Source organism: Rhinolophus sinicus, chromosome 2 (genome assembly GCF_057876585.1).
Source record: "Rhinolophus sinicus isolate RSI-liver-muscle chromosome 2, RSI-T2T, whole genome shotgun sequence".
In the NCBI taxonomy this organism is placed as follows: Eukaryota; Metazoa; Chordata; class Mammalia; order Chiroptera; family Rhinolophidae; genus Rhinolophus; species Rhinolophus sinicus.
This window is the reverse complement of record NC_142502.1, coordinates 48536297-48562638: the sequence shown is the minus strand read 5'-3', so window position 1 is coordinate 48562638 and position 26342 is coordinate 48536297. Positions and strand designations below refer to the sequence as shown.

The 26342-nt window shown below is 41.0% G+C and overlaps 1 protein-coding gene across 4 annotated transcripts; it reads left to right on the top strand.

Moving 5' to 3' along the window:
• PRDM1 (PR/SET domain 1) lies at positions 1–22739 on the top strand. Of its 4 annotated transcripts, none has more exons than XM_019735080.3 (7): positions 1–304; positions 1900–2148; positions 8981–9100; positions 12449–12701; positions 17647–18755; positions 19219–19347; positions 19736–22739. In XM_019735080.3, exons 1-7 carry the CDS (start codon positions 263–265, stop codon positions 20306–20308), a joined length of 2475 nt encoding a protein of 824 aa, XP_019590639.2. In that variant the 5' UTR covers positions 1–262; the 3' UTR covers positions 20309–22739. The 4 variants fall into 4 exon arrangements, with proteins under 4 accessions (XP_019590639.2, XP_019590640.2, XP_074189452.2 ...); XM_019735081.3 differs by lacking the exon at positions 1–304 and adding an exon at positions 1467–1621; XM_074333351.2 differs by lacking the exons at positions 1–304; positions 1900–2148; positions 8981–9100 and adding an exon at positions 9120–11356.
• Positions 22740–26342: the final 3603 nt, after the last annotated feature.

Here is a 26342-nt window from a genome sequence, read left to right as displayed (position 1 = left end):
AATGGGAAATCTGCAGCAGGGAGGGGAGAGGAGCCGCGGCGCTGGTTAACACAGACTGAAAGTGCTGCGGTGACACTCGGTCCTCCAGTGCTGCGGAGAGGCAGAGCAGCGCACAGCACCTGTCCGCCGCGGAGAGCCGGGACGCGGGCGCCCGGGCGGCGGTAGATAAGGAGGGAACCGCCGAGGTGTGCTTCAGTCCCCAGCCCGCGAGGGGACGCGGAGGAAATGTGGACTGTGTAGAGATGAGCGACACTTATCTCCAATGTTGGATATTTGCTTGGAAAAACGTGTGGGTACGACCTTGGTAAGGAACTTGAGCTTGTTTTTAAATCTGAAATTGATCTGAAAACTTTCTTTTTTTTTCTTTTTTACTTTTTTTTTTTTTTTTTTTTTTGCTATCGTAGTCGCAGTAGAAACCAGAAATACTTCTGCTTTAAGGCACTTAGAACTGTCAAACATTTATACGACTTTTCCTTATGAATCATTAACCCTTTCAGTTCTAGGCATAATTGTCAATTCATTGAAATTTCAGTAGTGGCTCCTGCCCACCCCCGTCAAAGTAACTATCCCGGGTTGGCTTAATTTTACAGTTCTGTTTTATTTTCACACTTATGTGGCATCATGACTTGTACGTATTGCAACTAACTAAAAATAAGTAAGATTGTTTAAATCGTGACTGAGGAAAAGACTACTTGGCGTTTAACTTTTTTTAGACAAGAGCATCATATTTTGGGAAGCGATAGAATGTAGACGCCACCTTAAAGGACTCCACAGTGCTATGTTTACATTCTAAGGAGGTCATGCTCTTACATGGAAATGATACCCATGTCCCTACTCTCTATCAAACATGTGTATACAGGAAAACATTGCAGAAGTTGTTTACCTTTTTTTTTTTTCTCTTTGGAAAGCACTTTTCCTGCGGGTGAGGGGAGACTCGCGGACATATCCTCATCCATTTACAAGTGGAAGCAGAGCGTGTCCTCTGAGTCTTCTCTATTTGTTATAAGTTACAGTAAACTGTAGCACATCAGTGACTTCTGGGAATTCGTACACTTTCAGATTTAAATGGAAAGTGCTATTTGTAGCTGAGGGCTCCTGAAGGACTTCTCTCCCGGGAATTCTAGTGAACAGTTTTATGCTTTGTTTTTGCTTTTTCAATTTGGCGTGAGATGCCCACAAGTCAAAAGACACCGTGGGGCGTTTTCCCCCTTCACCCATTTTTCCTCCTCTTTTCCTGTGGTCCAAACAATTTCTGAAAAGCTGCACCTTGGTGATGCGGACAGGATGCGATCCTTTCCAGTCTTGAGAGGATGAAAGAGCACGCAGCCGAGGGGTGGGGGGGGGGGGGCGAGTTGTTTTGAAAGTTGTTTTGCACTGGGAGCTGGTGGGAAACTTCAGTCTTCCCCATTTGGAAAAGGCAGGCTGGGTTCCGCTCCTGCACCACACGCGCTTTCCATTTTTAGCTTCATTCACAGGCAGACAGAGGTCCTTCCTCTTCCTCTCCTTGTTTGTGACACTTTTCTGAGGCAGCTTTTCCACAGCGCTGAGGGTCTGGCAGCCATGACCCCAGGCGTTCTGGGACACAGCACTGAGCACCCACAACATTTTTCTGCCGTGAGAGGTAAAGCCAGGGATTCTTCGGAGGTGGTTCTTTTTTATTTTTTTTCCTTTCTCCCCCAATGAGGTTGCCACACTTTTTTTTTTTTTTTTTTTTAAGAGTAGCATTCTAAAGCCTGCTTTTTCAAGGCAGTCTTCTTTATACGGCTTTTTGGCTCTTACTCAACTGTACCAAGCACTCCTCATCTGCTTTTAAAGTCTTCAGACTACCCTATTAGTCATAGGCTCTCAGAGGGAGCCACAAGGACAATGGGGATTAAAGGCCTTTCCCTTCTCTTCCAGGCTACCCCCAAGTGTAGCTCCAGCGTTGTGAGGTTTCAAGGGTTGGCAGAGGGGACCAAGGGGACCATGAAAATGGACATGGAGGACGCGGATCTGACTCTGTGGACAGAGGCTGAGTTTGAAGAGAAGTGTACATACATTGTGAACGACCACCCCTGGGATTCTGCAGCCGATGGAGGGACTTCGGTTCAGGCAGAGGCATCCTTACCCAGGAATCTGCTTTTCAAATATGCCACAAACAGCAAAGAGGTAAGCCTCTGGTTTATCGCTGAAGAAGATTGGCATCTGATGCCAAATCTCCCTACTTGCCCTTGAGGCCTCCTATATCTGTGAGAATCTGTAAGTACCAGTAAATAATTGATTACTTACTTCACTTCTTTCATTGCTTTCTCTTTCCCTAAATCAGTCCCGTCCCACTTCCTCCAGCCCTCCATGGTTCAATACTAATTAGTAAACAGTTAAATCTTCTGGCAAGATGACATGGCTTGGGAAAGCCGAATTGCAGCATAGGGTGGGTGAAATTGTCCGTGAGCTTGGAAAAAGCCAGTGGTCACCCTGGACTCACTGGCCCTAGCCCCTCAGGTGTACAATAGCTTTTGAGGGAGAAAACTTTTTCGTAGAAATAAAAACTGTTTGTCATGTTTCTTTTGTCTCCTTTTGGTCATTAGATGGCTTTATTCTTTTTAATGAGCCAGCTTTATTGGCTGGGTTTCTAAAATTATTCTCAAAAGCCTGAGGTGTTTATGAACTGGAGGGATGGCCTAAACCGAGACAAGGTTCATGGAAGTGTCCTGTGTCGCGATGACTTCAGAGCTCACCACTGTTTAGCTGCGGCAGCTCCTTTGCTCTGGCTGGACTGCCAGACCTATTCCTTACTGGCCTCTGAAGTGGGTACACTCTTTGTTGTTTCAAAGGGGCCGAAAACCTCAACTTGGAATGAGCAAACGATTTCTGTTTACCCTTTTATATAACGATTATATAGCTAGGCGTGATGTTTAGCTGTGATATAACTTGCAGAACCACCTCTTGTTTTGAGCACTTGGCTACTGCAGTTGCTCTCACTAGTCTACTGCTGGGCGAAGTTGAAGGAATTGACCCCATAACAGACTTCCCACCATCACCATGACCACAGGTCACTGTCATTTCTATGACTGCCTTCAGAAAGTAGTGAGAAGGAATCATTTGCTGTAGGAATCCATAATTCGATACTGGGACTATGCCATTACAGCCATGGCAAATCACTTTCCTCCTTTCCCAAGGAGCAGCATTTGAAGGAGCCGGGGAGCCTGTTTGGGAAATACTTTGTCTCTTTCCTGTTTGTGTCTGACTTCAGTGTTTTTGGTGAGGGGGAGACACAGCTGTCTAAAATTAAATAGAGCAACTCTGCTTTGAGTTTCACTAAAGAGCAACCTTTTTTTTTTTTTTTTCCCCTGCTGGGAGAGTGGAGGCAGATTTTATAAAAAGCAAAATTTAAATTGTAGTTATACATGAACCGTTGCTAAAAATTTAACCCCAGAGATTGGCCTTAATTATACCTCTTTCTAAAGTAACACTCTTCTCAATAGAAAGTCCCTTAATATGTTGCCCCTGGAATCAATTTGTTGCAGTTTTCAAGGTTTGGCTATGGCTTTAAGAGGTGTAGTGTGTTTTTTCCTATATCAGATTTGACCAAATGATAGTCTGTTCCCAGGGTTCATTTGTGCTGTGTTGCCCTGTCCAGCCCATTGGGACTGAAATATATCTCCATTCTGTGGGTCATCTTTGTCTTTTAATTCTACAATGTTCTTATCCTCAGTTCAGCTCTTTGCTTAAGTTTTTCAATTTCCATCATTCTATTTAAAATCATAGCTAAATCAAGTAATGCTCTTTCATCGTGTAGTCCAAGGTTCAGAAAGATAGTCCCTTACCCAAGGTGTATAGTTAGAGCCCAAGCAGAGACTTGGAGCAAAGTTCTTCTGACTTCCCCAGCCAGTGTTTCTTGATTATGCTACACTGGCCCCTCTTGGTGTCACTGTGGTTTTATTTATCGTCTGAACATACTTCAGCCCGATCCTTTAATAAACTTGTTTAGGTTTGTTTTTGGTTTTTTTCTCTGAACATATAACTCCCTATTTCAGTATGTTCAGCACGCAAAAAAAAAACAAAGAAAAAAAAACATGCAGTGCCTGTATTCTTAAAGAGGGTTCTTCAAAACTCACCTAATAAGAGATCAGGCTTCTCTTATTCTATTTCCCATATTTTATTTAACTGAAACACTTGACTAGAATAGTACATCTGCAGTCCGTAATCATAAAAGGTACCAGGAAACCAACTTAAACATAGTACTGTCTCAAGCTCACTCTGGATTTTGTACCTGTTTTTCTGTTTCTCCCTTCCTTTTTGAACTTTGGGAAAGGACAGCTCCTTTAAGGTGGTGAAAGAAGACTGTGGAATTGGGTCATTGAGGGTATGATTGCTGCAAACCAGTTCTAGCAAAGACCTTTAAGGATTGATGAAATGTTTACATTATCATTATTCAGTTAGTCCTTTCAGTTCCACAAGCCGTGGAAATAGGAAAAAAGCTCTTTTACGTGTAGTTTTTATCTGAGTGATTTGACTGATTTAACTTGCCCTTCTTTAAATGTTTTCATTTAAGTAGCAGAAGACGTTACATTATGTACTGTTGTGCTGACATACTTGGGGATTTTTTTTTTAACAAGACCATTTTTCATTATGAATTTGTGCTATGTGTCAGCACCTTTTTTTTTTTCTTTTGGTTTAAAAACAAAACATACAAACCATATTTCTGATCTTGACCCTCATTTTTAGATTTGGTTTAGAATCATTCTGCACCTTTAATGAGGCTGTTCTTACTTCCTATTTCCAGAACTCAAACCAAATATAGACATACTATTCAAAACTTTTAAAACTTTTTTTTTAAACTGGTGGGTTATTCTTTTAGGGGGATTTTCCCCTTGGCCTCCTGAAATACTTTTCTGTGAACACTTGAATACAGAAAGATCAATTTAAACATTTGTATTTTAGAAGCAATAGCCTATACTGGGGTTAATTGAGTTCTAGAAGCAGCTTTGGCTCTGTCAGTCTGACCTCCCAAAGCCGCGTGGTGATAAACATCAGGCGGGTGATGGCGACTCGCTCAGTGTCCATTTTGATTGAAGTCCATTATTAACTCAAGCCACCTGTAAAAAGTATCTCAACATAACATGCAATTCCCTTTTCTTCATACTGCCTTATATGTACTGAGGCATTACCACATATCCTTTAATATAAAGATAACTAAGGAGGAAATCTTCTAAAAACATCTCCATTCACTCCACCCCTTTAAAAAAAATTGGTGTGCATTACCGGCTGAAGTTTTGGTCCACAATAGAGTTCTAGTAATCTCAATGCAGATATCCTTATATTCAAAATAGAATTTTAATTGAATGAGGCATTTTTATGGGGGGGGGTTGAAGAGGGGGGAAAATAGCAAGTAATTAAAATGATCTTTATGTAATCTGGGATGAGGATACTCATAGCACATTTAGACCTAAATGATGTTTCTGCTTAAAACCCACTGCTGTGTGTGTGGGTCCGTATACTCCCTAAATGAGGAATTCGCTTTAAAAAAAACGAACAAAGAACATATATTCTCCTTGCTATCAGACTTTCACTCAGCCACTCAACCCACTCTAAGGTGTGAAATCTTCATTTTGTCGGGAAGCAACAGACATCACGGTGTGTTCTGTAACTGAGGCCACTGACAGAGACAGATCTGCCCAGGTGGCAGAAGGGTTGGCTTTGCACAAAATACAAGACGTTGAAGAAGTTCTGGGGAGCGAGGAAGTGTTGAGGCCAGCGTCCTCGGGCCGATGGGCTTATGGAAGGCACACAGCGGCCTGTCCCCAGCAGAAATTCTTTAGGACCCTGGTCAGTTCCAGTGAAGTTTCCTTCCTGAGCTAGGTGAACACATTCTTAATTAGTCTTTTTAGCACTGCGAAATCCAGGGTACATACCAGGTTTTTCTGTGTTTTGTGTTTGCTCCAAGGATAGAATGTTGTTGGCTAAGATTCACAGCTGGATCTTTCCATGGACAGGGGGAGAACGAGGGCACGGTTTTGCACTTCCCATTAAAAACAGCCCTGGTTCCTACTCCCCTCCATAGTTACTGGCCGAGTACTGTAATTTTAGAGTAGTAGCTCTGGGGTCCGCGCCAAATAATGCCTCAGACATGGATTGTTTGAGATGAAGGTGTTTATTGTGTATTAGAGTGCTGGATTGGGAGTGGATATAGGTGGTATGTGTAAGCTACACAGATTCCTTCCAACCTCGAAATTCTATGATTTTGTGTCTCTATTTATCCATATGTGTGTTTATATATGTATCCTATAGCTCTGTGTATAATAGGAACTCAAAATATTAAGGTTCTGTCCTGCTTGTAAAAAAGATTTAATAGTGAGACTCTTATTTGTTTGGGGCTTGAAGATTTTCATAGACCTCTCTTCTACCACAGACACTCTTCATTGTAGATGTTCTCCTGTCTTGCCTGCCGAATTGTATTTATAAGGTTTTAGATGGCAAGAGTTACTAACAGTACTGCCTCGTAGCTCCCCCAGTGACTTGCCGTGGTGCTCTAATAGGTGTTGGGTGGCTTATGTCTTCTGCAAATTCCTTTATAGAAATAAGACTCTAGTTGACTTCTTTTTGGTCAAAAGAGAATGTTGTGTATTTTCCTAATGTAAGATTGGTAGCCGAAAACCAAGAGGCCCATTGGTTAAAAGGATGGCAATTTGGAAGAAAAACCCTGACCTCAATGTAATGCTACTTGTTGGTAATCAAGCCCTGACTCCTAAGTCACTGTCTGCAAGAGACTATAATTTAAAACAAAGTTGAGGAACCAGTTGAGTACCTTTCTTAAAATTACTGCTTTAAAGTGGATATGTTGAAAATATCAACTGCTAATTATTGGCTCACCAACAAATGACATTATTTGTTTTTCCTGTTTGTCATTTTCATATTATGGAATACTCACTCAGATATGAATGCCAAATGATTTGCGTGTCGTAGAAGTCAATTCCATGAATTTTTCAAATTAATTAGGTTCAATAATGTCTCATAAACAATGAGCCTCTGAATAAGTAAGGCTAGTTAAGCTTTAAGTATGTGTTTTTATCTCAAGACTGCTCTGAGGTGGTCCTGTCCCCAGTAGTTGTACTGCCAACAAATACCAATAATGACAAACTCTTATCGAAAGGGCAGATAGATGTAAATGAAGGCAGAGGAAGAGAATAAAATGAACATCTGCTTTTTTCGCCTCTTTGCCAGAAATTCATTAAAGGACCAAAAATAACACTCTAGCTCACCAGCCTGTTTCAACTTGTGTTAGGTATAGGAAAATTTCTTTTCTTTCTGTCTTTCCAGTCTGGGTATGCTCCATTAGCTTTTATATTGTCCCTTCCTTATAGGTGTGCTTCTTCCATATCCATTTAAACAGAGGTTTCAATTCTTGATGTGATTTCATGAGGTGTCAGTGTATATCATAAACAAAATCTTTGATTCCACTGTGAGCATTTATTGATTTCATAAAATTTGGCCTACCATTTTAGGTATACAATTACACAGGAGCCACCAGGGATAATAAAAACTAGAAATAAATATTATCTTTTACCTCCCCTCTTGGTTCATTTCAATATGATATTTAGTAAGTAATTTGTAAACACTTTTGAATGAAAAGAAAAAATGGCAAAGTGAGTGAATGAAAACCAAAACAAAACTGTAATTGCAAGATGTTGTAAAGAACTATTTACAGAGGAGTTTTTTGAATAGTGATGAATTGCTTCCTGATTAGTGGTTGGTGATTTTTTTGCACAGCCCCCACCTTTAAAGAAATTTACGTTCAAGGAGGAACTGGCATAGTTAATGTTTCTTTAGCAAGGCCCTACAAAGTTGGAATGTGTGATACATCCAGTCTGAGAAGGTCATTTCCTCAGATCTTAGAACCCATAGCTCTCAGAACCCACAACTCTCCTCGATATAAATTCCATTTCAAAGGAGAACTTTTGACCACTGTTGAGTAGAAGATGCTAAAGAAAAACAACAGTTACTTGAAAGATCTTTTTTCTTATAAAGAGAACTTACAAGATATGAAAAAACACAAAACCTCATCTGGGATGAAAAAAATAGAATGTGTTTGGTTTCTGGTTCCTTAGGCCTTTGTGGAGCAACCAAAGAGCATTATTTTGGTTTCTGAGGTTAAAACTATTTTATTCCCCTCAAACACTCTGTGTTTATGGTTTGAGGGAGAAGGAGAAATAGGAAACTAGGAGCAGGCTGAAATGGTCTAACCTTGACTTTCTAATTCTGCAGTATCTGATTCTCATTCTAAAACAGAAAGGTTACCTTCTATGTTCTAGCATAAAAAGTAATCATAAAAGTAAAGTATCCTCAGGGTGCCTGGATGGCTCAGTTGGTTAGAACTCAAGCTCTGAACAATAGGGTTGCCGGTTCGATTTGCCGGTTCGATTTGCCGGTTCAATTCCCACATGAGCCAGTGAGCTGTGCCCTCCACAACTAGGTTGAAGACAAGGAGCTGCAGCTGAGCTTCCAGAGGGACAGCCATATGATACGCTCAATTTGGTTAGAGCGCGAGCTCTCAACAACAAGGTTGTGGGTTCAATTCCCGCATGGGATGGTGGGCTGTGCCCCCTGCAACTAAAGATTGAAAATGGCAACTGGACTTGTGGCTGAGCTGCGCCCTCCACAACTAGACTGAGGGACGACTTGGAGCTGATGAGCCCTGGAGAAACATTCCCCAATTAAAAAAAAAAAAAAAAAAAATTAAGGGTCCCTCAGTCACTGGAGAATAATCCTGTAGACTATTTTAATGCTTGATTGAGTATTAGTTTATGATGGAGGAGTTTAAAAGATGGCCTTCCCCTAAGGTGAAGCTCATTGTTAATTACCTAGGCACCATTAATGTCTGCTCTCCATATCATAATTTTGTCATTATTGGTTGCATTGCCACTTGACAAATCCACTGAAATAAAAAGATTAATTAATGTTTTACAGTTGATGTAATTGTTTCGTGTTTTACCTCCTTTAGGTTATTGGAGTGATGAGTAAAGAATACATACCAAAAGGAACACGTTTTGGACCTCTAATCGGTGAAATCTACACCAATGATACAGTTCCCAAGAACGCCAACAGGAAATATTTTTGGCGGGTAAGTAGGGAAAAGTTTTCCAGACTCATTAAGTATTAAAAAAATGAAGCTAGAATTTCTGGGTCACTTCCTTTTTCACCCTATACTGGGCCTTGCCACAAGTATTCAGAGTCCCCATGGACACAGGGAATTGTAAGCAAGTGTGATGAAACTGGCTAAATGTTTAGCCCTGGAAATACAGCCTGTAGGTGGTTAGGGATGGAGATATGGACTATATGTGAATTTTAATTTTTGCAATTCATTGAGCTTTGTGATGAAAGGAAACAGTTTGTTACTTGCCTCAAGGGTAGGTTCATTAGCATTTCTCTGCAAGGAAGTAGTAATGAGTCACCAAGCCTTAGATTTCACCTCTTCTTGATTTCTTGCTGAGTTAACTTTAATTGAATGGAAGAATAATCATAAATGAATTATCTTGAAAACAAATGCCATTAAGAAAGGATGGGTGGAAGGTGGCACTCAGAGGATGCAGATGGATCTCAGGACTAGTTTAAATGCATCTGCACCATAAAACTATTGGATTTTACAGTATGTAGATTACACCCATAGCTTCAGGAAAACGCTTAACAATCATGCAAGATGATAAACTTTTCCTGTAACATCCAGTCAAAAAGTCTAGCCAATACAATTTCCTTTGGAATATCAGGGTAGAAAGGACCTCAAAGGTGAACTAATTAAATGGGACTCTTGAGTAAAAGACCCTGAATTAGGAGTGAACAGGAAAAAATCGGACTGCTTGCCATCTTCCCATAGATCTCTCTGGGATATTTAGTTTCCTCAATTAGAAAATAAAGATACGCTTACAAAATTTAAAAGGAACTTTTTATACATACTTGTACAAAAAGTACATGACTACTTGGAAACCATTATTTGAATTCTTTTCAGAAACAGCTGCATGGTGGCAACAAAAATTGGATTATACTTACTTTGGCCAATATTTACTTAGAACGCTTATATCTTTTGGACAAGTATCTTGATAAATGACACATGAGGATCATTCAGAAGCTGTTCCTAAGAAAACAAGCTTTTTTTTTTTAAACCTGGAAATTTTATGGTTTTAGAAATTTATTATACTATTTTCCAAACAAAAGAGAGCACTAAGAATTGTGTGCTCACAATTTTTATTTAATAACCACTCATGCTTAAAATACATGATATATAATGGGAAAAATGTAAATTAGTGCATTTTTTTGCCATTATTGCCAATAAAGTCTTATCAGAAGTGAGCTCAGTGGTGTGTAATTCTTGGAGTTGCAGGTCTGAATTAAGACTAGCATAAGTCTCATTAACGCATGGTCATTTTGACAAAAGGCGAGAAAATACCTAAGAACCTCCTATCTCTGCCCCAGTTCCCTGGTTCATTAAAGATTCACTCTAAGTAACTGAAATGCTTTCCTTGGGAAGATTTATTTGAATCAGTCCTTCACATGCAAAGGATATTGTAGGAGATAACTTTCCACATGTTGTTAAAAGCATCCTGATTTTGCTGGCAGGAATATGAACATCTGTTGTGAGGAAAGAAAAAGTTTCATGCAAATTACACAGTCAGAGAAGAGAAGGGATGTTCAGGTTGAGAAACCAGTGACATTTCTTGTAACTGTACTATGAGTCAGCAAGTTTTTAATCTTCTTGATAATATATGGAAATGTAGTGAGGTGATAGGGAGCAGTATTCATTTGACGTATGCATTATTTTATTTTCTTGTGGGTATGTGTGTGTGTGTGAGACTTCATGGCATCAATATTTCTGTTTTTAAATGAGGATACAGTAAATTGTAGTCTGTGGAAGGCTGACTGGAATCAACATACCCATAGCTTTAGAAAGCAGTTTCCGCCCAGCAAAGAGTGCAAGAGCGATGGAACCCCACGTTCCTGGAAGTTTGCACATCAGAGTAAACAAACTTGAAAACCCCTCTTGATAGCAGAATTCACCCAGCCTTGTTCCATTTTCTCTTAGCAAAACACACCGCAAAAGCTCTCACAAGCTGCTTTGATGAAGCCACATGTATTTCCCCCTTCACAATTTACAGGAAGTTACTCTTAAAAGAAAGTGATTCTGGTGTTTACTGCCCGTGTTAAAGGGACAGAGTTCCTTTTTGTCTCTGATAACGTTTGAGCGAGGTACAAAACCGATTTATGGACTAACATAGTCAGTATGTGACTAAGAACAAAGCAGCAAAAACCTGCTGTCCGGTTAGAGCAAAATTTCTGCTACGAACTGTGCCCCGCTCCTCGGAGACTACAAGTTGCAGATGACCAGGTATTGTATATGTATAAGGAAATTCTTAAGTCTGAAGAAAATGTGGTACAACTTAAAAGGAGGGAGAGAGAGAAACTTTCTGTGGCAGGGTAAGGAGTTTGTTTATGAAATAATTTCAGTAAGAATGTATGTTTTGATTTGTCCTTTTCTTACCTCTGCCTTTTTACCGAGTGGCCCGAGTGCATCTGTTAACCAGAAGCAGTATTACTGCAGGGCAATCTTTGAATTCTTCATTGTGCGTTGCCTTTAAAGAACGACATAGTGTCTTCCTGTTCTTTTTCCAAAAACACATGCGTATGGCTCTGAGTGGTGTTTTAGCCAACCTCCTCGCAGATAAGAGGGTTCCCTCTCCCCTCCTTTGACAAGGCTGTACATGTTTATCAAGAGGAAAAGTGACTCCTCGGTAGACTGTCAAATTCTGGCTTCTGTCCCGGTGTTCACTTTGTTATGGCAGGTGAAGTTCACCTTTGCCCCACCCAGTGTTTCCACAAAAAGGCAAGGTTCCAAGTATTCATATGAACAAGTGTTACTTCTGGACTCAGAGGCTTGGGGGTGGAGGATGTTTGCATAGTTTAAGCCTTGGGCGGGGGTGTAGGAAATGGCAAGTACAGAGGCCATAGAAAAAGTTGAGAGACTCAGTTTGACGTATTCAGTCAGCTTAGTCTTCTACCCAGTGACTCAAAGCATTAAAAGTCAGCATAATCGGAACTCAAGTTAGTAGTATCGCCCATCTGCCATTCACCGCTGTAGCAAAAGCAGGACTCAGTGGTGGTTTGATCTGTCTGTGGCAGCTCCTTAAATGAAATTTTGTGTTTCATTCTTCTGTTATTTTTCCCTCCACACGTGAAAAGACCATAAAACTGAAATGGAAAAGGTAACTGACGAAGTGTGCCTCACCTATTTCCGCCCTTATTTCTGCTGATTCAAGAGAACCCAGATAAACTGATTTGATCCTTTTTCTAACTTTTTCTAAGTAGGGGATCAGAAATCATACAGGGTCCAGGCTGTGTTTGTTCTTAGAGGTGCCGGAGAAGCTTCCCACTGCTTTGGGGCTGACTTTCTTGAACACCGTCTGTCTTCTGTTTTGGACAGATCTATTCCAGAGGAGAGCTTCACCACTTCATTGATGGCTTTAATGAGGAGAAAAGCAACTGGATGCGCTATGTGAATCCAGCGCACTCTGCCCGGGAGCAAAACCTGGCTGCGTGTCAGAACGGGATGAACATCTACTTCTACACCATTAAGCCCATCCCTGCCAACCAGGAGCTTCTTGTGTGGTACTGCCGGGACTTTGCAGAAAGGCTTCACTACCCTTATCCTGGAGAACTGACAATGATGAATCTCAGTAAGTGGATTACAGAACAAAAAAATTTTAAATGCCAGTCATGTCAGTCCTGCCCCTATGAGCTAATAACATGTTGTTTAATTATATGGCTTCATCTGTTGGGCCAAGGAGGTGGCTTAAACTAGGGACTAAGAACAGAGGGGAAAAATTTTTTTTAATCCCTATTTCCTATTGTAAAACTTGATCATTTAAAAAATATTAAGAGCTACATTGAGTGTTTAATTCAGAAAGTTACAGGAAGACATACATGTCTAATTCTAATCTATTCAAAAGGGGGCAGGTAGGAGTATAACAGATTGGTCCACACACGCCGAGTATGCAAAGTATAGCCCTTTGTTTGTGGTAGTTTGCCAGTGCTTAAAATGTGCATTGAAATATTGTAGAGATGCACATTTGGTTATCAAGTTATGGTGTGATGTGGAACATAGTATAAGACTGATATTCTAAATGAGTAACAAGATTTTATATCTTAGCTTCCTTTCTTATGGTAAAAACCTAATTGTCTGATCACTTGATCAGTATTACAGTAGCCACCTATCGCTTTATCTTAAATTCTCAGTTCCTCAGGTTTATAAGCTTTTACTTTTTTATTTGGTTAAAGTTGCTATCGTGATGTCTCTGCAAAGGGCTACTTCATTTTAGTTGTTCAGAAGTGATGTCTATGAATGACTTAAGAATTACCTTAAAATTCCAACCTGTTGTAACTATGGTTGTGGGTTCTCAGTTACACTAAGTGTTAAAGCATTTTTTAAATTAAATTTAAAATTTTAAATTTAAATGTTACACCTTTTGGTTTAAAAGTTTCGGCATCTAAATGCTGAAATGTTTGTAACTTTTTGTTTTCATATCATTTCAAATTTAAGAAGTTGCAATAATAGTACAAAGAATTCCTATATACTCTTTATCCAGATTCATCAATTGTTGATAATGCTGTCCCATTTGTTTTTTCTGAAGTCTACATTGTTTTAGTTCTCGCTTTCACCTTTGAGACATTTGAAATGAATGTTAATATTAACATAAATTTGAATTTTGACTTCAACTTTAGGACCAATAAACAAACCAATTACTTATCCTACTCAGGTATAATCCAACTCTATGGCTATTTGGTGTTCATCTCACAGTGTCTAGTTTACTTGATCTCCCTATCAAGTAAATCTCAAGACTACATTAGTTTTCTGAAAAGTAGGGGCTATAAAAGATTAAGGACCCCCCCCCCCCCAATAGGATCACCTTTTAGATTTGTGTTCATGGTACACACATAACACACACACAATGCACCCTTGAACTTGAGCTTCAGGAAGAAGTTTTGGCATGTTTGGAAATAAACTGGCTTTCCACATGAGCGTGATAGGCATAGTCAGGTCCTGACAAAAGGTGGCTGTTCTTTTCCCTCATCTCTCTTCAGCTCTCTCAAGAGCCTCTGTCGTCTCTCTAGTGCCAAGCCTCCCAGGAGCCATTCAGCTATTTCAGCATCTGTATGTGCCCAGACCAGTGCTCAGGGCCTGGTGGAAAAAGACAACTTATAGCAGGGCATCTCATGGGGAGATGTGCTGCTGCTTCCTCCTAACTTTCTCAGCATAGTGAGTCACCACCCGTCTGGAGGGTCTCCTTACATTCCTTGATCTTAATCATTCATGGACTCAGAGAAAGACTTTGATTTTTTTTTTAAAAACAGTAACTCCATTTGAGGTGACCCACCCCAGTGACTTTGCACCAACTACAGAAAAGGTTTTTGCACACATCCCTCACCCTCTGCCAATGAAAGAAAGGTTTTAAAGGCTTTGCTTTTTTTTTTTTATTCCCCAACGAAAGGCCTTGCACAGTATTTTAAGATTCAAGGGCTTATCCTTTGTGTTCAGACGCAACTTTCATGTATACTGTGAAACAACACCTTTCTTCCCTCAAATACCCCTTTTTGTTTATGCAGAATTTTTTTCTAAATGGTGGTTTAACATTTTCAAGTACCCTTTTATTGTCCAGTATTCATAGTAAAGAATGAGAGTCAACAATAACCAGTCACGTTAAGCCAAGACTCCTACTGCCTATTGTGAAACCAGTTGTCTTAGGTGTGGTAACTGATGATTGAGACTCTGATCAGGAAAATTTCCACTATTTCATCAGGCCTAATAGGTGGATGGTGTCTGCAGGTGAGTTGTGTTGGGTTTCCATGCTTCAAGCATAATAAAGTTCTGTGCCAGAATCTCCGAGAGGGTTTTAAGTGGCAAAGATGGTTCAACTGGTAGAGTTTTGAGGAGAAGAAATTCAAAGCAAACAGAGGTAAAGAAAAATAAGTAGCCAGAAATCACAAATTGGCTTTTTTTCTTTTTTAAACCAAAGAAAAGAAGTCGGAACTATTAAGTTTAATTCCTACCACTCCCATTTTTTCTTTTTTTTTTTTTGGTATTTTTTTTTCTATCTAACTAACCCATCTAGAAAACAGTTGACCAAATTAGAGACTTGTAAATGTTAATCTGCTTTCTCAGTTTCAGTTGAAAACAGACTTTGTTTTGCCTACTGCAGAACTTCTAGGTTCTTTCTTGTAGTCTTGGGGGTTCTTATTATAGATCGAAAATGTGAGTCGGCATAATTAAGCCATTTAGAGCCTTCAGAAGCAGTTCACTCTTGAAATGACTCTGTCCGCCTACAGCCATTAAAGATTTAAGAACAAAAACAGATCTTGATTTTCTTTTTCATATTAACTCAAGCTGCTGCTGAGTAGGAGAGTCAGAAATGACACTAGCTAGCTCCACTGATTACTCAGCTGCTAAAGGATGATTTTTAAAAATGTCCCTTCAGATGAGCTGCATGATTTCCACTGTAGAACATCTTAGAAGGGACTAATGCTTCTCTCTGGATATGGTTTTGGAATAAGATATAAACTTGGTTTTACGAAGGTATAAGAGATAGCAAACATTTATTGTGGATTTATTACATGCCAGGCACTGTGCTAAGTATTTTGAATAGAAAATGATGAATTCCAACTTTCTTGTTTGTTGGCCCAATCATTAGCTTTGTTTCAGCTGAATTTTTGAGGTGCTTAGTAAGAACACCTGACTAAGTGGGAGGGACAGTGCTATAGATGAACTTAAACATTTTGCTTGTGGCTTTAATTTGTTGAATATTAGAATTAAGGGAATAGTGAAGCGACTGGAAAAATTAAGAAACTTAGATGTAATTTTCCATATTAAAAATGGCAGAAAGTTGTGATGGTGAAGTGTCTGTATTTTCATTTCACTGGGGTGACCTCTTTTTTTTTTTCCAATGTGGGCCTATGTGGATGCCTCCGAATCATTCTTTTGCACCTCCATAAAATTCCTTCCTGTGCTGGGAGATAGATGCCTTGCCTATCAGTTTTCCAACTTAGTTGTCTCTCTTCCTTTACCATTTCAGCTTTAAAAAACAAAAGTGACAATTTGAACTTCCTGCCTGCTGGGCCTCACTGAAAGACTGATATTGGCCTGATAAGGGGATATTTATTTTGGTTTAGTGGCTTCAGAAATCCTTCTCCCTCAACAAGCTTTCCATCACTGCCCTTCCCCCCTCCCCCCATCAGCATCTTCCCTGATAGAGTCTTGGCTGTGTTTATTCTGGGGCTGCTGGCTCACCCGGGAGTAACTGATAACAGCTAGCAGCAGATAACATTCTCTGAGGGGCTCTCAAACTGGAATCGAATCCCTGAAGCCTGTCAGCCTAGAGAATGGATTTGAAGAGTTCAGAATCTGGAGTTCCACAGAGTTCATTTCTAGACCTATCAGATATCAAGCCTGGAGTTGTTTTTCAGCTAAATCAAACAGGAACTTTTTTTTTTTTTAAGACAATGAATGATACTTTTACAGAGGCTTCAGTCTGGTCCCCAGAACCTGTCCTCTTCTCCTGCCTTTTGTGAAGGCTACACACACCGACGGCTGAGGCCTTCAACCTCCTCCTACTCCTTGGGCAGGTGTTCACATTGGAGTGATTGCTCTCCAATAACCTGAGCTCCCACTAAGCAGCCTATGTTTTACTTTTGATTTCCAAAGAAGGCTGAGCAGGGTATTTTTGGTTTTCCCTGCACTGACTGGTGTTTTCCTGAAGGCATCGTTTGTTCTGTGTTCCGCGTGTTTGGAGGGGCCGGGCTGGCGATGGCCTGGAGAGTCTAGAAATGCCCTCCGCACGGCTGCTGTTCCTAAATAGTATATTTACCAAGTAATAATATGCCGTCTTTTGGAATAAATGCTTTCATCTTAGCTGCCTGTTTTCTTTGGTGCTCTAAGTAATTGAACTGGCTCGGGAAGTGCCTGTTGTGGTTTGGCAAAGATGCTTATGTCACGCCTTGTGATTCCATGGGACACCATTGCTGGGAGCCTGCTTAGCCCAGACAAAGCCTTGGTGACATTCTTGTGTGGTCAGCAAACCGAGGGGAGAGAGTAGCATCTATGTTTCTAATCTGTCTATTTGGCATAGGCAGTTTGAATAGAGTTGTATCAAATTCGTATTAAACAAGAATTGAGGGGAAAATTGATGACTGCTTATGACTTGAAATGAGTCGTAATCTTTCACATCTAGTTCACAGGGTGTGCTGATTTCCTCAGAATGACATTTATTAACCTATGACAACCCGCACCCCAGTATTTTTTCCACCCCATTTTAATGGACGCTCTCCTGTTCTAGCTTGAACAGCACTTTTCCATCATAAGGTTTTTTTTTGCTAGTGGAAACAAAATACTCCAAACGGTGCTATTCGTTCAATCAATCGATGCTGTCAGTGCCCCCGTTTTACTGAGAAGGAAATGCAGTTGTGAGTGAGGACCCTGAACCTTCTAGCTTGAGAGGACGTTGAGAAACCAGGTGTCTCTCGCTTGTGGCCAGCTGCTGCTCAGGTTTGCTCAAGGAGAGAACAACTTTGGTAATTTCACTTCAGTTCTCTCTACCCCTCTGAGTAATCACCCTTTCTTTTTTATTTCAGCACAAACACAGAGCCATCTAAAGCAGCAGAACACTGAGAAAAATGACCTTTGCCCAAAGAATGTCCCAAAGAGAGAGTACAGCGTGAAAGAAATCCTAAAATTAGACTCTTACCCCTCCAAAGGAAAGGACTTCTACCGTTCGAACATTTCACCCCTCACTTCAGAAAAGGACACAGACGACTTCAGAAAAAATGGGAGCCCTGAAATGCCCTTCTACCCTCGGGTTGTGTACCCGATCCGGGCCCCTCTACCAGAAGACTTTTTGAAAGCTTCCCTGGCTTATGGGATGGAGAGGCCAACATACATCACTCACTCCCCCATTCCATCCTCCACAACGCCCAGTCCCTCAGCGAGAAGCAGCCCTGACCAAAGCCTCAAAAGCTCCAGCCCTCACAGCAGCCCAGGGAACACCGTATCGCCTCTGGCTCCTAACTCTCAAGAACATCGGGACTCTTACGGCTACTTGAACGCGCCCTATGGCACCGAAGGTCTGGGTTCTTACCCTGGATACGGGCCTCCACACCACCTCCCCCCAGCCTTCATCCCCTCCTACAATGCTCACTACCCCAAGTTCCTTTTACCCCCCTATGGCATGAATTGTAACAGCCTGAGCACTGTGGGAGGCATCAATAGCATCAATAACTTCGGCCTCTTCCCCAGGTTGTACCCTGTCTACAGTAACCTCCTTAGTGGGGGCAACCTGCCTCACCCCATGCTCAACCCCGCCACTCTCCCGAGCTCCCTGCCTTCAGAAGGAGCTCGGAGGTTGCTTCAGCCCGAACATCCCAGAGAGGTGCTGGTCCCAGCCCCCCATAGTGCCTTCTCCCTCACTGGGGCTGCCGCCAGCATGAAGGACAAGGCATGTAGCCCCACCAGTGGATCTCCGACTGCGGGCACAGCTGCCACGGCAGAACATGTGGTGCAGCCCAAAGCTACCTCAGCAACGATGGCAGCCCCCAGCAGTGACGAAGCTATGAATCTCATGAAAAACAAAAGAAACATGACTGGCTACAAGACACTTCCCTACCCGCTGAAGAAGCAGAATGGCAAGATTAAATATGAGTGCAACGTTTGCTCCAAGACTTTTGGCCAGCTGTCAAATCTAAAGGTAGGTCTCAAAATGGCGCAGTCTGATTGGCTGCTAGTATCTATGCCTATGCGTGCATACACGTTTGGATGTAGTTCGCTTTCCATTAAGTTATAAATTTCATTTTCAATGGTGTGAGACTAGGAATAATTGATGTGGGTTTGGCTTTGCCTTTGCCACTTCTGGCTGTGTGGCTTTGGACAAGTTACTTCACCTCCCCTGAGTTTCTTTTGAATAATGAAAACATGGAGTGTGGGCTAGAAGGTCAGTTTAAAGTCCCTGCTAGCCTGTGACTTTTGTTCCTTTAGCTCAAACAAAACAAAGTGTTCTGAAAACATTGGGGCTTTTATTTGTTCTGTGTAAGACTTTTTATCTTGATGCTTTTCTTAAGATGTTTGCATCATAAATGCCTGAGTCCTTGAGCAGAAATGTTAAGTCTTCCAGCCAAATAACAGCACAGCTAACACATGTGGCTTCTTCCCAGGTCCACCTCAGAGTGCACAGTGGAGAACGGCCTTTCAAATGTCAGACTTGCAACAAAGGCTTTACTCAGCTCGCCCACCTGCAGAAACACTACCTGGTACACACGGGAGAGAAGCCACATGAATGCCAGGTGGGCAGTATTTTCTGGGTAGAACTTTTGACCTTTGTGGAAGATGTCTGAGGAGTTTCCCTCCCCAGGTCGTATAGCGCGTAGATTAAGCCAACACAAGAATTCTGCCTTGCCATGGGCTGATAGCCCTGTACCTGCTGTGAGCTACGATGATGACACAGCCAGCTTCCAGTGGGTGGAAAATGGTAGGGGAAATAAACACCACCTCATGTGCAGTGTGGCCACATCACCCTGTTTGCTTAATGCCACACCACACATAGAGGCCACAGGGAGGCTTCTCGCCTCTCAGGTTGCTGGGCGTCGGTTTATAAGCTTACCCCTCCCATGGGCAACTCTTAATTTTCTGGTCTTCCCCTCTCCCTTCTCCACCCTCTTCCCTGCGCTATAGGTTTGCCATAAGCGATTTAGCAGCACCAGCAATCTCAAGACCCACCTGCGACTCCACTCTGGAGAGAAACCTTACCAGTGCAAGGTGTGCCCTGCCAAGTTCACCCAGTTTGTGCACCTGAAACTCCACAAGCGCCTACACACGCGGGAGCGGCCCCACAAGTGTGCCCATTGCCACAAGAGCTACATCCATCTCTGCAGCCTCAAGGTCCACCTAAAGGGGAACTGTCCTATGGCCCCAGCCACGGGGCTGCCTTTGGAGGACCTGACCCGAATCAACGAAGAAATTGAGAAGTTTGACATCAGTGATAATGCTGACAGGCTTGAGGACATGGAGGATAACATCGACGTGACCTCTGTGGTGGAAAAAGAAATTCTGGCCATGGTCAGAAAAGAGAAAGAAGAAACTGGCCTGAAAGTGTCTTTGCAAAGAAGCTCGGGGAATGGACTCCTCTCAGGGTGTAACCTTTATGAGTCATCAGACCCGCCCCTCATGAAGTTGCCTCACAGCAACCCACTACCTCTGGGACCTGTCAAGGTCAAACAAGAAACAGTTGAAGCAATGGATCCTTAAGATTTTCAGAAAACGAACAGTGTTTTGTTTTGTTTCTTAACTTATGACTTGGCGAGTCAGGGTGCCGTAGCAAATTGCTTGTACAGAATTCCAGTTTCGCAAAGCTCTCCTGACAGCACGTGGTTTCCCCTCACCTCTCTGGAATTAAAGAAGGAATTCCAAAGTTACTGAAATCTCAGGGCATAAACAAGGCAAAGACAATATATATACATATTATATATACTTATTTACACCCCCATCTATATATTTGAACCTGTTTATTTTGAATATTTGTGTGAATATGTTTGCATAGCCTTCCAATTGCTAAGACTATTACCTAGCCATAATTATTTTTTCAACGATCATCCTTCGTAATTTATTATACAATTTATCATTCAAAAAGCAATAATTAAAAAAGTTTACAGTAACTGGAAAAATTCTTGTTAATTTGAGTATAAATGTTATATTTTTGTCTTGTGGCCATTCTTTGTACATAATATCTGCACATCTGTTTAAGTAACCTAAGATTTAGTAAACAAATACATTATTTTAGTCAACCTCCCTCTATAATAATGGTTTGAAATGAGGTTTTGGCGTGGCCAAAGTTAGGCCGTTGATGTGTTAATTCATAGGATCGAATCATTTGAACAGCATTGTGTAACATGTGTGCAGAATTACCCAATAATAACTTCAGTAGAAGAAACAAGAAAGGGAATCTTGTGTGTTTCTGTAGATAGTTCAGTTTATTTTTTTTTTTCCCTAGACACAGATTTGCTAGAAAGGTGACAAGGCTTTGCCAACCTGTCTCCTTCTCCAAAAAAGCAGGGTCACCCCACCCCCACAGTCATGTGACCATTCAGAGTGGCCACGTGACTTTTGCATCCCATCTTATTATCTGAAAATGTGAAGAAGACAAAATGCCATGTTTAAAACCACTGCGAAACATTCCCAAAGCACAGGTGGTTTTTGTATGAGTGAGGTTTGGAGGCTTGAGTCTGGGTGTTGTTTTTGTTGTTGGGTTTTTTGTTGTTGTTGTTATGTCAAAATTGCACAAACATGGTGCTCTACCAGGAAGGATTTGAAGTAGATAGGCTCAGGCCACATTTTAATACCGAAAGAAACCCCCAACGGGTATTCTCGTTGTCTTGGGGTAAAAGCGGGTGACAAACATTCCTGTCTCCAACACATCTATTGTCTTCTTTCTGTAAAACTCAGATTTTCCTCAGTATTTGTGTTTTTACATTTTGTGGTTAATTTAATTGAAGATGAAAGGGCATTGCAAAGTTGTTCAACAACAATTACCTCATTGAGTGTGTCCAGTAGTGCAGGAAATGATGTCTTTCTTAATGATTTGCTACTCTAGATGAGAAACGAAGTGTGCTCCAGAAAGATAGAAAGGGTGCCATTCTATCTTGTACTCTGCTAAGCCCAAAGATTACGTGCCGGCATTCAAGGTGTAGCAAAGAATGATGTATATTTATAAATCTATTTATACCACTATACCATGTATATATAATATATTTATAACCACTTAAGTTGTGAGCCAAACCATGTAAAAGAACCTGCTTTTCCTAAGGACAAAAAAAACAAAAACAAAGAAAGAAAGAAAGAAAGAAACCCTTTCTGAGACTTTGCTTAACACTCAATGGCCTCACAGTCATATTGGTGAGCTTGGACACCCCTCACTATTGTAAGAGACCCTAAAACCTCGGTGCAAAGGTGGGGACCACATAACAACCCGGGAGAAAGAGAGACATTGCTTTTTACTAGTAAGGGCAACCTAAGATGACTTTATTTTTGTTTTGCCACCTTATGTGGTCACACCCAAATCACAGAAATGAAAATTCCTTTATTACTCCCTTTACCACTGACTTTTTTTCTCTCTTCCTCTCCCTCTTTGCTAAATAGCTGATGTATCATTAGTCAATCTGGTTTATATATTCAGCATTCTGCTCATGGCAGCTATTGTCAATGTGCAGAAGAGAACAACAAATTTAGGACAATTGGGGAAACCTAACAGCCTTACTGATCTGTTTCTATAAGGGGCAAAACTGACCTTTTTTTTTTTCTTTTAATGTACCAGTGTTTGACAAACAGTCCTTAATTGGAGGTACACTAAAGCATCACACTCTGACACCAAATACTTTCTGTGCCCCACGACTCATTCCCTTTTCCTGCTTTTGTGCTTTCTCGTCTGCGGGAATTTTTACCAAGACCTGCACAGTGGCTTGAGATGCTCCTTCGCACCATCTGACTTTCCCTCCCAGGCTCTTACATGTGAGTGTTGAGCCCACAATCAGCAGTGGTTTTTTCCTCAAAGTTAAAATTGACCAAGTTATGGGCTTTTTACTTTGCTAGAATGACAACCTATCTTATGTTTACGTACTGGTTTACATTGTTATTTATGTGCAAATTGTCAAAATGTAAATTAAATATAAATGTTCATACTTTACCAATACTTGTCTAGCGTCTTGAGTGAGGGGCCAGTGAGCGACATCTTAACCATACTACAAGGGTGGCCCCAGAAGAGATTTTAAACATGACACAATTTGTTTCCTGCCCCCCGGCCCCCTCCCGCAGAGATGGTTCCCTAATCTCCCCACCTCCCACACTTGTGAGTGATCTGAAGAATTGATCTGTTGTCTCAGAACTCAACAGTATAAGAGTTTTCTTTAATTATGAGCTATAAGGTTCTCTAAGGAAAGCATTTCAAGCATTAGTCGATAAGTGGTGGAAGAGTGGTTTGCTTTGTTGGACTTTGTTTTACATTGTTGATGGGCATGGGGTAGTGGGGAGGCAAGGAAGACTTGGATCAATTCCAGAAATGCCTGCCTAGCCTTGTGCCTCTGTGTGTGTGTGTGTGTGTGTGTGTGTAGACCCAGCCCACTCATGCGTGATAGGCCCTGGGGAAGCCCTAGGAAGCTGAGTCAAGGAACACTTTGCCCATTCATGACATCACTTTGGCTTCAGTAGCTAACACTGAGCACGCCACCGGGAATAAGGTCTTCTGTGCTTCTGCATAGTCTTCCTGTCTTACATCCTATATTTTCCTTCCTTCACATCTTAACTCAGGAAGTAGATTTGCCACTTGTGCATTTAAATTAAAAAAAAAACAAAAAACTATTCTACCAGAAGCTGGGTTTGTTGGTGTGAAATCCAGGAATCATGGCAGGATGGCCACGCATCCCCAAAGGTCATATGGTAGGGAGGGGTCTACTTGCTTGTCCATTGATGCTCCAGAACTAACCTCTTCCTAGTTGCAAATAAATTTGAGTCTCATTTAGTAGATGTAAATAGGAGATGTGTCTAGAAAAGTGTTAGTGTCCTCAATGAAAACCAAAACACCTAAAAGCCCTTTGCAAATGATTTTCATGCTTGCCATGTCATCCATCCCTAAGTTCATGGTTCCATGTCCATGCTAACTGCATGTTAAGAAAATAAGGCTCCTTCTTACACATGGACACTCAAAACTGCCCGATTTTTAAAAAATGTTTTCTCTTTATATTCACTTAAACATCTGTGCCAAGAATTTGAAATGCTGCCAACATGTAACTGTGGAGTTAAGAAAACCAGAACCCTATTGTCATAAACGTGCCAAATGGTGTTGGTTGCACTACTAAATTCTACAGAACCATTGTGGTAATAATTTTTCAAAACAAAGCCCAATAAGATCCAGAGTTTAACAGTTACTATCATAAATCATAGTTCTTTCCTTGGCAAAGCATGTCTTTTTTCCTTGAGAGTTATATATCTTAGGAACACTTGTGGACTTGGCTGTTTAATGAAACATTACATGAAAAGATAATATTCACTAGGAGCAGAAGTCCACCCAGCCGGCGTCCACACGGTGGGATCGAGGCTTCGTGCAGCTGTTTGTAGGGCAAGGCAAGACTAAAGATATCATAATTTTCTGAATCTTTCCTTGAAATAAAAGCTCTGTCCAGAAATGATCCATTCAATTCACCAGCATAAGGGCATATGCAGAACAAACGGTTCCATGAGAGTTTATGGGCACATTTCTAGATTTCCCCACCCCCCTTTGGGAGTCAGGAAACCAATTTAGGACCCATATGTTTATATTAATATAAGTGAGCTGATTCCCCTATGGAGGGGATGAGGGTGGAAGGGGCTTCTCCTAAAGGAGCTAATGGGAAAAGGCCAGAGCGAAGAAATGAAGGTAACAGAAAAACCAGGCCTAGGATAATCTGGACTAGAAAGGAAGGCTGTACCACAGAGGACGGCAGCTAAAAACGTTAATGAGCAGCAGAGCAGTTATATAGCTTGTGATCATTGAGCCAATTCAGAAGGCACTTCTATTTCCTTTAGGAGACTATAGAGTCCTTTGTCCATCACATGTCCATTATCAACTTCTGGCCAGAAGAAATCAGATCATTCTGAACACTGGCTACCTCTTTGGAGTCCACTTCTGGGTACATAGCAGCAGCAAGAAAAGTTTGAGGACCCATGGATAAGTCTTCTATCACATTCTTTTTCAAGCTTCGAGTCCTCAGAACCCCCAGTTCCATTTGCTCAAAGTGCTGCTTACAGCTGCTCCTTAAATAAGTAAGAAATGATTTTAATCTCAATACAGCTTTAATCATGTAATTTAAGGAAGAAACAACAACAAAAAAGCAAGATTTCAAAAAGTTATTTTTAACCTCATTTATGCAAATACTCTCCATGCTCAGTTTCACAGAATACTATAAACTAACAAACCCTCTCCTGATTCACTATTTCTTCCAGGTTTCACAAGTAATAAGCCAAAACTGGCCACGTGCACGTCTCATTCTCTCTGAATTTAAGATGCAAGCTTTTATTTAGCATAAAAGTGAATGTAGTGACCTTGGAGTTGTATCCTACCCCATCAAGGAAGAAAGAGGAAGTGACAGATAAGTGCCAGCGGGTAACTTTGGTAAGAAATTCTTCATTGTGTTAACATAACGGGGTTGTTCCCGTGGAACTTTGGCAAAACTTCCCATCTGTAGGTATTTGAAGGATTCACCCCCTGATGCCGGCCAGCAGCTGGCCTGCACTGGGCCAGAGGCGGAGCAAAAAAGAAATGAAATTAAACCATAGCAGGGGGACTTTGGTTTAAATCACAAAGACTAACACCTGTAGGGCTTGTAACACAATGGATTCCTTTCTGTGGAAGAAAGGGAGTCTCCTTCCTGGGAGGTCTTAGAGAGGAGTCCGGTTGTTTGAAAGCACAAGATGTACAGATGCCCTGGTAAGCCCTTCCTAGGTCTGTAAGTCAAAGATTTCTATTAACCTTATACAAGATAGATACAAGGCTTTGGTAGAGAACTTAAGTTTCCTTAATGTTTCTGTTTATATATATAAAAACAATTGTGTATATGTGTGTGTGTGTTATATATATATATGTATATATATATGTATGTATATATATATATTTATATATGTGTATATATATTTATATATGTATGTATATATATATTTATATATGTGTGTGTGTGTGTGTATATATATATATATATATTACAGATTTGGAGAGATTGTCTAATCCTGAGGAAGAGTCCATGATACCATGAAACGGGCTATGCTGCATATTTTGTAAAATATTTGAAAATGTATTCCACATTTGAGTTCTTCCCAGGGATTCTGAAAGGGGGTAGAAAATGAGACATGGTACCACTCTCAACTAGCGTCTGGCACTCTGCAAAGCAACCTCCAGGCTAGCAGCCTTTCAGTGCAGTTATTCCATGGGAAGAGAAGGGACCATTTGCACCTTCCCTTCTCCCATCATCACAGCTTCTCTTTAATACTATTTCCCATCCGCACAGGCAAAGGGAAATCCTCTTCCTCATCCATGTAGCCCTTCTTTGCCTTCCCACTTTCAGTATAAAACGTTAATGAATAGCAGAGCAGTTATATAGAATGTGATCATTGAACCAATTCAGAAGGCACATCTGTTTCTTTTAGGAGACTATAGAGTCCTTGTATCTATCTTGTATCTATCTATCTTGTCCCCAGGTGCATGATGGACATGTTATGGACAAAAGACTCTATAGTCCCATCATCACAGCTTCTCCTTAAT

Excerpts from the sequence above, each read along its gene's own strand:
- PRDM1 (XM_019735080.3), top strand. The coding sequence starts at position 263 with ATGTTGGATATTTGCTTGGAAAAACGTGTGGGTACGACCTTG. Across the intron at positions 9,101-12,448 it reads ACAGGAAATATTTTTGGCGG|ATCTATTCCAGAGGAGAGCT; the intron begins GTAAGTAGGGAA and ends TGTTTTGGACAG. Across the intron at positions 19,348-19,735 it reads AGAAGCCACATGAATGCCAG|GTTTGCCATAAGCGATTTAG; the intron begins GTGGGCAGTATT and ends CCTGCGCTATAG.